At 43.3% G+C, this 15,525-nt stretch overlaps 2 protein-coding genes across 4 annotated transcripts in view; one reads left to right on the top strand and one right to left on the bottom strand.

Annotated features, from left to right (window-relative positions):
* Positions 1-8,262, bottom strand: part of cpped1 (calcineurin-like phosphoesterase domain containing 1) — a 33,925-nt gene extending 25,663 nt beyond the window's left edge. For 2 of the 3 annotated variants that reach the window (XM_029456856.1, XM_029456858.1), the window contains exons 1-2: positions 8,063-8,262; positions 3,959-4,177 (exon numbers count right to left, since the gene is read on the bottom strand). In XM_029456856.1, coding sequence (XP_029312716.1) covers positions 3,959-4,177; positions 8,063-8,126 — 283 coding nt within the window. In that variant the 5' untranslated portion in view covers positions 8,127-8,262. Of the gene's footprint in view, positions 1-3,958; positions 4,178-7,748; positions 7,876-8,062 lie in introns of those variants that run through there. The other variant, XM_029456857.1, reaches the window with a different exon arrangement.
* A 1,978-nt stretch (positions 8,263-10,240) lies between these two features.
* shisa9a (shisa family member 9a) overlaps positions 10,241-15,525 on the top strand; it is a 47,799-nt gene continuing 42,514 nt past the window's right edge. Inside the window, exons 1-2 of the mRNA XM_029456099.1 lie at positions 10,241-11,076; positions 11,753-11,859. Coding sequence (XP_029311959.1) covers positions 10,562-11,076; positions 11,753-11,859 — 622 coding nt within the window. The 5' untranslated portion in view covers positions 10,241-10,561. The remainder of the gene's footprint in view (positions 11,077-11,752; positions 11,860-15,525) is intronic.

The raw sequence follows: 15,525 nt of genomic DNA, 5'->3' as shown, positions 1-15,525 counted from the left end.
CACACACACACACACACACACACACACACACACACCACGCTGTAGTCACTCACTTCATTATAGTTACTTCATTAAAAGCATCCGCTTGTCACTAATGCCTGCCAAGCTACACAGTCAAGGTATTCTGCACATGAGTGCTGTCATAAAAAGGTATTTTATCTTATAAGTGGAATTATTTGTCTTTACAGGGGAGCGTTAATCATCATATCCCTGCCACGACCCAAACAGAGACACAGACAGACACAACTGAACACAGCATGAGTCAAACGCAGCTGTCAGTTCCAAACAAGGTTTGAAAAATGAGCAGAAGAATGATTATTTGGTTTGCTCGACCAGCCATTCCTGGAGGTAACCAACTATTTCTGAAAGCCTGTTCTAGTCTGAAAATCTGTTTGTCTGGCTAGACAGTGAAAGCATCTGGTGAATTGGGGAAACCAGCTGCCACTGTGGCAAAAAGACGTCGGCTTGCTGTCCCGCTTCCAAGACATCTAACATGTCTAACTCCCAGCATAAGACGGATGGAGCGAAACCAACGCTCACTATTGTTAGAAATTAATCACAAATGATTGCATTAAAAAAAGTCTCATATTTTCCATCTGCAACAATTTCACAGAGCAAAATTTTGCCTTCACGCAAAACAGCAACCAGGTGCTTTATATAGATATATATTGCCTGCTGTCACAGGGGGTCTGATGTTTACAAACTACACTTTACAAACAGGGCAGTAACTTTCTACCTCCCAGCTGCAGCAGCAATACACCAGCCGCTATCTCGTATAGATTTCTTTTTACAGAATTGGACAGGAATTTAAAGTGTGTCGGGTCAAATCAATACCCGAAATCCTAAAGTCGGCTGAGAATATCCAGAAGGTTTGCGCTTCTTCGTAGGTAAATATCAGCTGCTCTCATAGGGGACTCCAGTATTTACAGACTGTAGCTGGAAAACAGAGAAGGCTAATATTCAAACCCTCCTCAGTGAGACATGTCTGCAGCTGAAGCAGCCCAAAGCTGATGTTCTTCTTCACAGAGTGCATTAATTAGATTAGGACCGTCTCAGAAGGCAGCTCAGAATACATTAATCAATTGAATATATATCTGGCATATTCCATTCTCTTTAAAGACGGATGAATGTCAGAAAGCTCGCCCTGTGAACAACACATCTGAGATTCTGCACGCAGTTTGGTGAAGGTTGCAAAAACCTGTAAATAATTGCGTAAAAAACAAATCACCGTGTCCTTTACGTCAAATGCTTTTGGTCAAATGCCATCAACTATTTGCAGAGGTGCAAACATGCATTGATTTCGTGGGTCATCACAAACCTCTCCGAACAGCTGCACCGGGGTCACAAATAAGCAATTCAGCCCGAGGCTCAAAGAATGACTGACAGTGATTACACTGCATGCCTATTTGGAATCATACACGACAGAAGCAACAAAAAAAGAAATGCATGACATTTTAATGGTTTCAGTCAGAAAACATTCTTGGCACATTTTTGCAGTTATGACAAATATATCTGACATTGGCATTAGAGCTCCGTTCAGAGCAGCTTTCCTGCCTAATCATGCTGAGCAGGTGAAAAAGTAAAACCCACGGAGGAGATAGAGCGAGCAGAGCCGGGTTGCACACGGCTAATCAGTCTGACCTCTACACATCAAATAATACGAGGTTAGAATATCAGTACAAATGCCTGATGTAATCACAGATATGTGGTAAGTTTAAATAATAATCTATAAATCAGCTTAAACTGAATAACAGCTTGTAAAAGTGACAAGTGCTGCTTAGCAGACGCTGGCGCACTGTTCATCTTGCAGCGCAACAGTGCACCTGTTATGATGCATTTATCTAGTTCTGTGTTCTGAAAGGGGAAATCATCTTTTTGTCAAAAGGAGTCTGGTGGCTTTGAAGAGAGAATAGAAAACGGCGTCGGTTCGACGTTGGAAAGGACTGCAAGGGCTGTCTGTCAGCAAGGGCCGTCTGACAGCAAGGGCCATCAGACAGCAAGAGTCTTCTGTCAGCAAGGGCCGTCTGTCAGCAAGGGCCATCTGACAACAAGGGCTATCAGACAGCAAGGGTCTTCTGTCAGCAAGGGCCGTCTGTCAGCAAGGGCCGTCTGACAGCAAGGGCCATCAGACAGCAAGAGTCTTCTGTCAGCAAGGGCCGTCTGTCAGAAAGGGCCGTCTGTCAGCAAGGGCCGTCTGACAGCAAGGGCCATCAGACAGCAAGGGTCTTCTGTCAGCAAGGGCCGTCTGTCAGCAAGGGCCGTCTGACAGCAAGGGCCATCAGACAGCAAGAGTCTTCTGTCAGCAAGGGCCGTCTGTCAGCAAGGGCCGTCTGACAACAAGGGCCGTCTGACAGCAAGGGTCGTCTGACAGCAAGGGTCTTCTGTCAGAAAGGGCCGTCTGTCAGCAAGGGCCGTCTGACAGCAAGGGCCATCAGACAGCAAGGGTCTTCTGACAGCAAGGGCCGACTGTCAGCAAGGGCCGTCTGACAACAAGGGCCGTCAGACAGCAAGGGCCGACTGTCAGCAAGGGCCGTCTGACAACAAGGGCCGTCTGACAACAAGGGCCGTCAGACAGCAAGGGCCGACTGTCAGCAAGGGCCGTCTGACAACAAGGGCCGTCTGACAACAAGGGCCGTCTGACAACAAGGGCCGTCTGACAACAAGGGCCGTCTGACAACAAGGGCCTACTGACAGCAAGGGCCGCCTGACAGCAAGGGGAAGTGACATCTTCTGAATATAGCGTACACTGAGGTTGCTGCTCCTCGTCCACAGCAGCACATTGCTGAGCTTCCTGCTGGTGCTCTTGTCTGCTTCTCCAAACCGTCATCTGCACAAGGTAACACATTGTCTTTGGATACGTGCCTCATACAACCCCACTTAAAAAAGGTTTTAAAAGAGTCTCTAATCTGTTGCTTTTTCGTAACACACATCTACAGCACCAAATCCATCTCAGACAAAAAAGCCTTCTGCGTGCTGCTACTGCTGCTCTGCAAGAACGTGAACACACGTCGATACCCCGATGGATCAGCTGAGACCAGCTGACGATCTGTCGCTCTGCGTGGCATAGATGAATTTATGTTCTTTGCTGGATCTACACTTTAAGTTCAATTTCCCTAGACTCTAACTGTTAGCCTCCAGTATCAGATCAGTTTATGTTCAGAACAGAAGTAGGGAATAAAATGAATAAGATGATATTAAAAAGATGTATTGTGTGTATGAAAGCAGGACGCAGCCTCACGATCTGACTACAAATCACAACAAGGTCAGCAGGTGTTTATAGAAAGATGAAAAGCAAAGACTTGGTGTGAAGGCATATGTAATATAACATCCTCTCACAGTGTTTGGGTGGCGGTTGTTGATCATTTCTAACTTTTCACAAAACCATCCTTTGATCTCTTTGATAAAAAAACAAGATATGAGCTTTGGGCGCTGAATCCGTCAACGCACAGCTGGGAGTGCTGAATACAAACGATGCATAAAACAAGTTGATCGGTGAAATGGTGTGCAGTGCGTGAAGTCACAGCTTGTGCTTCTAAATAGTTTTGCTGTTATCTGTAATTTGGGAGAGCCATTTGAAACACTTTGAAATAAGTGCAGCATTTGCCTGAGCCTGCGTGATGTACCAGATGCCAAATAAACCCTCGCGGGACCACTTCTGTGTCTCACGAAAAGACGCTGAGCGCAGTTTAAAGTTCACATTCTGTCCTCCAACATTAGGCAGATATCTGGCAGCTACACCGGTGCCAGTTTCTTGTTTTCACTATAAGCATGTGCTGTTGTAGTTTCTTTACAGTCCTCTGAACTCAGCATGTTATCGCTCAGAGAAGTTGAAAGTTGTTTTTAATGTTTAGCAGAGAAAAATCAATGTACTTCAAAACAGCCTTTTCATCACGACGGAACAGCAGGACCGGCTGCGGCAGCGCTGTGGTTCATAGCGGTGAATGTGCTTGATCCTTACCAGGCATGGCATGGACCAGGTCGCCACACAGCACCATGAACCTCGGCCTGGGTCGGAGCTGGTTGACGGCCTGCACGGCCTGCTTGGTGAGCTCCACCTCCTCGGCCCATTCGTCCCCTCCACCGTCGCAGTCGCCGTCTCTCCAGGCCTTCATCAGCCCGAGCTGGGGGTCCGCGGCCTGGATGAAGTAAAATGGTCCCGTCCACTCGCGCTCCGCATCTGGAACGAGACAAGAAGGGACAGAGACGCCGGTTACTGCTGAGACCAGAGCAATACAACTTTCATTAAAGCTGCATCAGGCAACATGTTGTTACATAGACCAACGATGATTTTCATTATTGATTAATCTGCAGATTAATCGTGTGGGTTTATAACGCTTTAGAAAATAGTGAAAAATGAGGTGAGAAAAACCCAAAGATATTCAGTTTAATATGATACAAACTGAGGGAAATCTCCATATTTGAGGCTGAAATCAGCATTTTCTATAAAAAATTACTTTAACGATTAATCAATTATCAAAATAGTCGACTTATCGTTGCAGCTCTTCACATATATTTCACTTTGTTAAAGTTTCTAAAGCCAATTTTTAGAAAGAATATATTTTGCATGACAAATACATAGAGCAGCGAATAATACTGATTTACATGAATACAGTTTTAAATATAAGCTTCACTTTACAATGTGGGAATTAGAGCTTCAACAATTAGTCGATTGATCACCAACTATTTTGATCATTCATAAATTGTAGAAGTAATTTTTCATGCAAAAATGGCACAAATGTCTGTTTTATATCATATTTAAGTGAATAACTTTGAGTTTTGCACTAAAGACTGAGAAACTGAGTCGTACATTATTCAACCAAACACCAAACGATGAATCAATTCATCTAGAAAATAATCTGTAGATTAATCAATAATGAAAATGATAATTAGTTGCCGGTGAATATACATATAATTGGGTACTTTTGCTCAAATTTAAAACTCATTTAATGGACACAGCTGTTATTAGCAGCTGACCATCTGCTGGGTATTAACTTCCCATTCTGGCAGCGTCGCAACATCTTCATCTAAATATGTTGAGGTCACAGGATGCTTGCACAGAACATCCAAATTATAATAATAAAAAGAATGTTATTTGTATTGCACTTTTTAAACGCATGCAGAAGCATAAACACGTTAGTGATCAGGTGTCATAGCAACTTTATTCAGCGGTATAAGGTCAAAGCCGTGAATTCATTCTTGGAATTAACACGACACTTGAGTTGAAAGTGCTTTGAGATGGGGGGGGGGGGGGGGTGTAATGTACGGCCTCTGATAAAGCTGTACATGCAACGCTTAATAATTAGCAAACAGCTACATGTTGGTGAATGCAAAGTGGTTTACATAATGCTCATATTGCGTAACAGGAGGACCATGAGATATAATCCCTCCTAAATATTCATTAACACGGCAAACTGTTCCTGGCTCTCCATGTATAGAACGGAAGCAGACTCTCGGCTGATGCTAATGACAAGGTTCGACGTGAAGGACGCGAAGAGAAAGCCCGGCGGAGCGATATGGAAATGGAGTCCCCTTGTTGCCCAGCAAGTGGACAGATGCAAAGAGCAGGTGTAAACAGTTTGTGCTCCACTTGTTCCATTTCCGGAGGATGTCAAGGCAGAAGTGGAGAGTCTGCATCTGCATTCTGCACAAATCCCCTCACTCGCACTCAGCGGGGATTACGAGCTATTCAGCATCCTCTGTGTTTAACGCGCTCTCCATGCGTCTCTCTCCCAAAATGAGTTTATGATAATTCTGTTTGGAGGGAAACTTCAACAAAGATGGGAAGAGAAAGAGCGACAAAGAGTGTCTTGCTCCTAGGAACCAGCTTAACAATGCATTCTACTTTTATGGTTATCATCATTATCTCCTCCACTAAAATGACTTCAGAATGCCTTCAGTCCAAACTAGCCTGGCCTTGATCCTAACTAATGACTCCAGGGAGGACAGCTGTTGAATCTGGATTTGAACAGCAGCCCCGACCGCTGTAGTGTCACGTTAACTTAGTTATTCAAAGAATGCAGATCTGTCTTTTAAGCATGTAGGAGCCAAATGATGCGTTAAGTTAAATATAATTTATATTGTTGTACCTGTTGATATGTATTCAAGTGTTTCTACTTGGAATATTACAATTATATTTATAGATTTATTTGCTTTATTGGATGCAAACGGCTTTAGCACAGACTGCCAGCACTTAAGTGCACAGTGTTCTGGAACAAGTCATGGATTAACTTGTGGACTTTGAGATCGTGCCAAGATAAATTGCTAAGAAGCGTTTTGGTTGTCAAGGTTTGCACGAGGAAAAGCGGATCAATAAATACATTTGCGTGATCTACAAACGGTGGGGATGAGAGTTGTGTACACTCCACGCTGCTACATTACGTCCTGAACTCCTGCAGCTCAGCATCGGCTCTAACCTCGAGTGCATAAGGAAATCACTACCTAGCTAAACACACATCAGTAAGTGGGACTTAAGTGTGCACACAAATACAACTTGAGTTGCAACGATTAGTTAAATAATCGATTAGTCGATCGACAGGAAAAAGAATCTCAAACTATTCATTGTTAAAAGTAATTTTTCATGCAAAAAATGGCAGAAAATGTTGTGTTCAGCCTCTTCGAATATGGAGATTTTCTTTTTTCTGCTTCATATCATATTAAAGTGAATATCTTTACGTTTAGGACGGACAAAACAAGACAGTTAAAGATCATCTTGTACTTTTTCTCTTGTCATTGTTCTCTATTTTCTTAATTTTATAGAGCAACTGCTAAATCAATTTATCTAGAAAAGAATCGCTAGTTGCAGCTCTACATACAGCATGCAAATGTGCACGTGGAGCCTCATGCATGTTGCTCCTACTCCTGAGTTATTAGCCATCTTGCGTTGCACAACAGACACAATCTAAGAAGATTTCACGAAGATCAAAATCACACAAATCCTGCAAGCTTTTTGAGTTTACACTGAGCATACAGCACAGAGTCTCCGTGGAGTCAGATGTGTGAACTATTTCACAGACAAATAAAAAAAGAAATTAAAAAACGAACAAACACGGGGACTTGCAGAAGCCCACAAAGCTCCCATGACAGAGATAAGAGGCAGCAGATCTGTGTGGCTGCGCTGGTCGAGCACAGATTTCTCAGGTGGCCGATTTCTGCGCTCCAAACTAAATTAATCATCATCTGAGATGAAAGCTCACGGGGGGGCTTTGCTTTTGCAGCACATAAAAAAAATACTGAACATTTCAATTTGTTCCCTCAACTGGTTTCCTGCAGTAGGTGCTAAAGAACCAAACAGACAAGAAAGGTCGAACACTGAGCATGTGAGGGTGATTACTGCATGCTTCAAATCCTTAAATGTCCTGACGGCTGAAGCACTTTAGTAATGAGACATTTACACTCATTTAATCTAATCAGGGATGGAAGAAGCACTTCAGTAAAAATACTAATACCACAGTGAAAGTAGTCTAAAAGTATTAGCAGTAGAATGTACTTAAAGTACCAAAAAGTAAAAGTATTCATTATGAATTAACCATTTCATCTCATATTTATTATAATAATTGATGCATTAATCTGTTCATCGTTTTAATGACTTGCTGGGTAGTTTAATCTAGAATAGCACATTATATTTAAATTGATTATATTGTGTAATATTAATTTGAATCTGTAATTAAACTTATCAAATACATGTGGTGAAGTAAAAAGTATTTCCCTATTTTAATGGAGTAGAAGTAGCATAACATTGAAATACTCACGTGTACCTGGAATATGTACTTAAATGAGGTCTGCCACATGAGTGTCAATAATTAAAGTGATGCTATACTATATTTTGTAAACACAAGCTAGCAAGTTAGCCTCTATGGCTGACAACAATAACCCGGTTCATTAAAACACAAAGCTACACAAAAGCTGTCAAGTGACTGCAGCTGCTCTGTCAGACTGTTAACCTACAAGCAACAACAACAACAACAACAACAACTTGTGTAACACCCAAGAGAGAGAGAGCATTAGCTAGCGCATTAGCATGTAAGTTGGCTAACCGGCGGTTGCTAAAGAAGCTAGCTGCTACCTTCAGTTAGTCCGCTGAAAGTCCGATGTTTCGCCCTGAGAAATATATCCTCACTCTCAGCCATAAGATCCAACTGTTTAAGAGTTGTCCGAGCAAACTAACGTGTGACTTCTCAGGGAGCCTCTGAGCAGGTTTGTTGTGTAAAGTGTTGGCTGGTTCCAGCTGTCTGTGCTGCTCTGACTCTGGTGACGATCTATCGGGGATCGACTGCTCCGCCTGTTCAGGAGTCTGAGTGACTTTCGCTGCAGCGGCCCCCAGCGTGGCTGCAACATGCAAGCTTTCCCGACATACAGACTGACAGCAGTCCATTTAATGTCATGTACAACGTGTTTACTACTGTAGTGTTTATATGCATACTGCATTTGTCTAATTATCTTTAGATGTTGTAGGATAAACATTTCTAAACGAGCACCTGCAGTCCAAAACATTTAGCATTTCGTGTTAAAAAAACCCAAAAACAAACCTTTAGCCGCTTGTTCACACAAAAAGAGATACCTTGGACAGAGACAGGGGCTTAAAGCACCATGGACAGAGGCAGGGGCTTAAAGCACCATGTCATAGACAGGGGCTTTAGGCAACATGACAGATACAGGGGCTTTCAGCACCATGGACAGAGACTTGAGCTTTCAGCACCATGGACAGAGACTTGAGCTTTCAGCACCATGGCATAGACAGAGGCTTTCAGCACCATGTCATAGACAGGGGCTTTCAGCACCATGGACAGAGACTTGAGCTTTCAGCACCATGGACATAGACAGGGGCTTTCAGCACCATGGACAGAGACTTGAGCTTTCAGCACCATGTCATAGACAGGGGCATTCAGCACCATGGACATAGACTTGAGCTTTCAGCACCATGGCATAGACAGGGGCTTTAAGCACCATGGACATAGACAGGGGCTTTCAGCACCATGATATAGACAGAGGCTTTAAGCACCATGTCATAGACAGGGGCTTTCGGCACCATGGACATAGACTTGAGCTTTAAGAACCATGGACATAGAGGCTTTAAGCACCATGGCATAGACAGGGGCTTTAAGCACCATGAACATAGACAGGGGCTTTAAGAACCATGGACATAGACATGGGCTTTAAGCACCATGAACATAGACAGGGGCTTTAAGCACCAAGGACAGAGGTGGTTAAAAAAAATCCGCATGATCCACACATCCTATTTTTACCTGAAGAAACGGCTCATCTGGCTGCTTTAATATTAAATATTTAAATGAGTTAATTGTGGAGTTTGCTCGCTTTAACTGCACCCAGAAAGGTCCAATAAGAGGTTTAGAGTTCTGCTTTTTAACCACAAAATTAATTAACAAATGCTGCTTATGTGCAGGTTTTGTTTTTGCAGGTGGGAAAGATCTAACACGTTTAAGCACCTGTTTGACAAAGAACTTGAAGAACTTGAGATATCCTCCAAATATAAAACGTACTCCTACACAGAATGTTTAGCTTAGGCCGTATTGTATGTATCTGCAAACAAGCATCAGTGTATTAGAAATACTATTAATTTTGACGGAAAGATATTTAACAATCGAACACTATTCGAGAATGAGGCTCTTCACTTTTTTTTTTTTATCTCCAATAGAATCTGTGTCAACCACTTGTTTTATATTTGGTTGTGTGTTTTGGTTGTCGTAGTCATTACTACTACAGAACCCGCTCTGTTTTCCAGAGTCTCCGGGGATCTGTTGGGCATTACGTCCCGCTGTGCCACATCTTTGTTAAAGGGCTCTTTTGCAAAATGTATCCCCTGCTTAAGAAGCTGTGCCAGACAGTATCTATTGTAGCACATTATTGTCATTTGAGGATTTCAAAAAACAATGGCAACCAACGACTGAAGATGAATAAAGTGGTGAGGGGGGAGGGGGGGCTCCCACGCCTTTTCCTCGACGGCAAAACCGAATAGTGATGTGCGTATTCTGGGGCTTTTATCATATTTCACAATAAATTCTCTCTCTCTCTCTCTCTCTCTCTCTCTCTCTCTCTCTCTCTCTCTCTCTCTCTCTCTCTCTCTCTGTCTCCCCCTCTCTCCTCAGCCCTCGCAGTCTCACTCCCTCACCATGTTTCCTCCTCCTCTTCTCTTGCGCACCAGGCTCTCCCACCCTCGCCTTCTCTTTTCGCTCACTGCGCTCTCATCCTCGGTGCGGCTTGTGTCTCTGCCTACTCCCGTGCGTAAGAGCGCACCGACGGATATGTAAAGTGATGCACTTCTGAAAACGTCAAATCTGAGCCTGCAAATGCCTTTCTGAAAAGGCGAATAGATGCGCAGCACAGTGAGCCAGTTAGATTAAGTCAAATCAATTAATCGGAGATTGTTTATTGTGCGCGGGTTTTCTTTGGATGGTGCTATGTTAATAAAGATGTTCATCGGTGCGGATGACGGTGCGTTGCTATTTGGATGTGTGTTTCTGGACTTTTCAGCGTACCATGACCGCGCGCCCTTTTTCCTCTCTCCAAGTCTTTTCGTTTCTGCGTGAAGTTGAACGGAGGCACGATGAGAGGGAAATACTTTCTCCTCGGCTTCTTGTTGCTCAAACTTATGGCTCTCGTGTGCAAGGCTGACGGGGAGCCGGGACTGCTCGGAGGATTCGTAATGATCGCCACCTCCAACGGCTCCAGGGAGGAGGAGAGCGTGTCCGAGGAGACCCCGCACACGGAGGACAGATGTCGGGGTTACTACGACGTGATGGGCCAGTGGGACCCGCCGTTCATCTGCAAAACGGGCAATTATCTGTACTGCTGCGGCACCTGTGGCTTCCGCTTCTGCTGCTCCTACAAGCACTCCCGGCTGGACCAGAGCACCTGTAAAAATTATGACACTCCGGTGTGGATGAAGACCGGACAGACTCCCTACAAAAAAATTAACAAGCTGCACGACAGCACCAAAGACAAGACGAACTTAATTGTTTACATCATATGTGGAGTAGTGGCCATTATGGCTCTTGTGGGGATTTTCACCAAATTGGGTCTGGAAAAGGCGCACCGGCCTCAGAGAGAGAACATGTCCAGGTACGTCTCTCTTCCGCTCTCACACTCCCTGCTTCTCTCAGTGCGCTTGTTTACAAAGAGACTGGCAGTAGTAGCCTACGCACGCACTGATCTGGAGCGCGCAACGTGTCCTTCTTTTCTTCATCTGCCTCTGTACACAACACAAGTATATTTCTGGATTCAACTGAAACACATATCACATATAATGCATTAGACATATTATGTTTCACACACAGGCTGTGGTTTCTTGGCAAACAGAGCAACTCTTCTGTATTGACTCTTTATGGAAACAGGGCTGCATGCTCTCTCCAGTCTCTCCATCCATTGTGGTATGGCACAGCATTACGTGAGCTGCTCTTCCCTCAACAAGCGGGGGCGGTTTCTTTCACTACAGCACGGCGGCATTGCGCTCCATTGTGTATGATTGGAGATAAGTGAAAATGCTTTTATACACCTTCATAGTGTAATCTAATAGGCAGGAGAAGCAAAAACAGCACAAAAGAAACCAAATATTTCTAATTCATCGGGGAATCACATTTTATTTCCAATTGGCCGCAACTCACAGTTTCATGAAAAGACTGTGTGCAGCCTAACTTAGTAATTACATTAACCATGTTATGCACAGTTCCTCTTGTCTGCATAGCCTCATCCATCTCCGCCTCTGTCTCTCTCCTCCCTCTGTCTGTCTGTCTGACAGGGCCGTCGCCAGTGTGCTGCAGGGCGGGTGTCCAGGGGAGCAGTATCGTGGGGAGGAGGCCCTAGGGATGCATTCACAGCACTATGTTTCCAGGGCCACGAACCTCCGTGAGTGTTTTCTATTAATGTTTTGGATAGCTCATTACAGCACATAGAGGTGTGGGTGGAGTGTGTGTGTGTGTGTGTGTGTGCGTGTGTGTATGTGTGTGTGTGTGTGTGTGTGTGTGTGTGTGTCAGCAGACGAAAAGCTGCTTGAATGTGTCCATGTCAGCGTCAGAGGCCCTGGTGGAGTCATCTGGAGGGATGTAAGGATGCGAGAGAGTCACTCATCCCAGCTGGGCTCAACTGGTTTTAAACCACGCTCATATCTGGCTGATGGTGCATAGAGAGAAAATCCTCAAATATACACTATACACACACACACACACACACACACACATCCCTGCAGGCTATTTTGTTTCAAATGACAGCATTGGGTTTTGTTTTATCTCGCACCGGCCAGATATCCATCCATTTCATAACACGCTGGAAAGAGAATATCTGCAGCTTTTCAAATCCAACCGTTATTCACTGTTTTATTTTGGTTCATGCCCACATGATATAATGAGAGAGAGAAAAAGGGGGAGTGGGATTGTGTGTGTGTGTGTGTGTGTGTGTGTGTGAGAGAGAGAGTCAGTGAGGAAGTAAGTGGTGGGGATGGTAGTGTGTTTGTGTAGGGGGATGGGGGGGGGGGGGTTGAAGGGTGGTGGTAGAATACAGAGCATATGAATGCCATCTATTTCTGTTGCGTCCCGTGGGCTGATACTATACCAAGCTTCCTTGTGTTTTAACACCGTAGATCAAACAGATTAATCCACACAAAAAACACACACATTCAAATAACTATGTACAGACCCGAGTATACAGTACATACACATCATATATACAGTACATACACATCATATATACAGTACATACACATCATATATACAGTACACACACATCATATACACACCACATACACATCATATACACACCACATACACATCATATATACAGTACATACACATCATATATACAGTACACACACATCATATACAGTACATACACATACACATCATATATACAGTACACACACATCATATATACAGTACATACACATCATATATACAGTACACACACATCATATATACAGTACATACACATCATATATACAGTACACACACATCATATATACAGTACACACACATCATATATACAGTACATACACATCATATATACAGTACATACACATCATATACACACCACATACACATCATATACACACCACATACACATCATATACACACCACATACACATCATATATACAGTACATACACATCATATATACACCATATACACATCATATACACATCATATACACACCATATACACATCATATACACATCATATACACACCATATACACATCATATACACACATCAACACAGCACAGCAGTCAGATCGTCTTTAAGTTGCATCAAATGTCTTGTGACAAAACAAAAAGCAGCTCTAACATGAATTAGTTTGAGACTCATAGAGACTGTACTGTGTACTGTGTAGTCTGTACTCTGTAGTCTGTACTATCTACTATGTACTGTGTACAGTGTACTCTCTACACTGTACTCTGCACTCTGTACTCTCTACACTGTACTCTGTACTCTCTACACTGTACTGTGTACTGTGTAGTCTGTACTCTGTACTATGTACTGTGTACAGTGTACTCTGTACTATCTACTATGTACAGTGTACTCTGTACTATCTAATATGTACTGTGTACTCTGTACACTGTACTGTGTACTGTGTACTGTGTAGTCTGTACTCTGTAGTCTGTACTATCTACTATGTACTGTGTACAGTGTACTCTGTACTCTGTACTCTGTACTATCTACTATGTACTGTGTACTCTGTACTCTCTACTCTCTACACTGTACTGTGTACTGTGTAGTCTGTACTCTACAGAGTAGATAGTACATAGTACAGTGTAGAGAGTACATAGTACAGAGTACACTGTACTATCTACTCTGTACTGTGTACTCTCTACACTGTACTTTGTACTCTGCACTATCTACTCTGTACTCTCTACACTGTACAATGTACTGTGTACTCTCTACACTATACTGTGTACTCTCTACTCTGTACTTTGTACTCTGTACTATGTACAGTGTACTCTGTACTGTGTACTCTGTACTCTCTACAATATACTGTGCACTGTGTACTCTGTACTATGTACTGTGTAATCTGTACTGTGTACTCTGTACTGTGTACTCTGTACACGTGTTTGTTAGAGGACTGTGTACTGTGTACTGTGTACTCTGTACATGTGTTTGTTAGAGGACTGTGTACTCTGTACTCTGTACTGTGTACTCTGTACTGTGTACTGTGTACTGTGTACTATGTACTGTGTACTCTGTACTCTGTACATGTGTTTGTTAGAGGACTGTGTACTCTGTACTGTGTACTCTGTACTCTGTACATGTGTTTGTTAGAGGACTGTGTACTCTGTACTCTGTACTGTGTACTCTGTACTGTGTACTCTGTACTATGTACTGTGTACTCTGTACTCTGTACATGTGTTTGTTAGAGGACTGTGTTACTATAAAGATATACATAAATCAGATTCCATCTCAGTTGAAATTGCACATAAAAAAAACGACATCTTGCTTTTTTTACTTTAATTGTTCTCGTTGCAGGAAAAGTGAAAAGATTTGCAAATTGGATTATTTTTGCAATTTTCAAATGCGAAAATCTGGAACTTTATAAATTTGGGTCACTGTTGGAATTTATACCCAGGAAAAGTAATGCACTTTACTTACAACCAGGTAACGTGAGCCGGGCCGTGCAGCGCTGCCTCTAATGAAGTCAGGTGACGTAGTTAACATACTTTTATTGGGCTGAAAAATGAGTCTACGTTTATTACGTAACTTACGGACCAGGTGTTACATAACACATGATATAAGTGGTGTTGTTGTCTAAACAGGATCTGCACTGAAAAATAACTAAATAGCTTTTCGGAAGATAACATACGACCATCTCCAAATCCCAAATTGTTTGGAAATTTCCCACAAAGGTAACACAGTCGAGTTTTGGAGCGTTGTTTGGTGCTGTAATAGACAGGTGGTGTCCATGTAAGGAAGTGTGTGTATGTGTGTGTGTGTGTGGGGGGGGGGGAGGGGGGGGGGGGTTGAGTTACGACTTGTGTATGCAAGAATGAGATAAATATGTAATCGTACAACATCATCCGCTGGCTAACGACAAGGTGACATAACCCTACTCAGCATGAAGCACGACGCCCACAGACACCATCAACATCATGATGAGAGCACATCATGATTTGGTGTGAGAGAGGGAGGGAGGGGGGACTAGGGGGGGAGGGGGTTCAGTCAAAAAAAAAACTGCAACCATGAAAAGAGATGAATAACACTTGCAGGAGGTGTCGGGGTCCACTCCACTCTTCTTCTCCTTCCTCACTGTGGAAGAGATGAGATAGCGTGCTGGCCCTTCACCTGAGGACACTGCTGTGAAATAGCGATTATTATTTGTTATGTGGAACCTGATTTCCCCCCCGAACCTTTTAATACCTCGGGGTTGTGGGTAATCATGTGGAATATTATTAACCTCTGCGATCTGGGAGGGAGGGTCCTCCACGACCGCCACACGATTGGTTAAAGGGCCCCTCAGCCGGACGATGGAGATGATTCATCCCGGGGAGGTTGGAGGGGAGAGGAATTAGATATGGATTTGCTGGATATGGA

Source organism: Cottoperca gobio, chromosome 19 (genome assembly GCF_900634415.1).
Source record: "Cottoperca gobio chromosome 19, fCotGob3.1, whole genome shotgun sequence".
Lineage (NCBI taxonomy): Eukaryota > Metazoa > Chordata > Actinopteri > Perciformes > Bovichtidae > Cottoperca > Cottoperca gobio.
The sequence above is the reverse complement of the archived record's forward strand: the minus strand, read 5'-3'. Positions and strand labels throughout refer to the sequence as shown.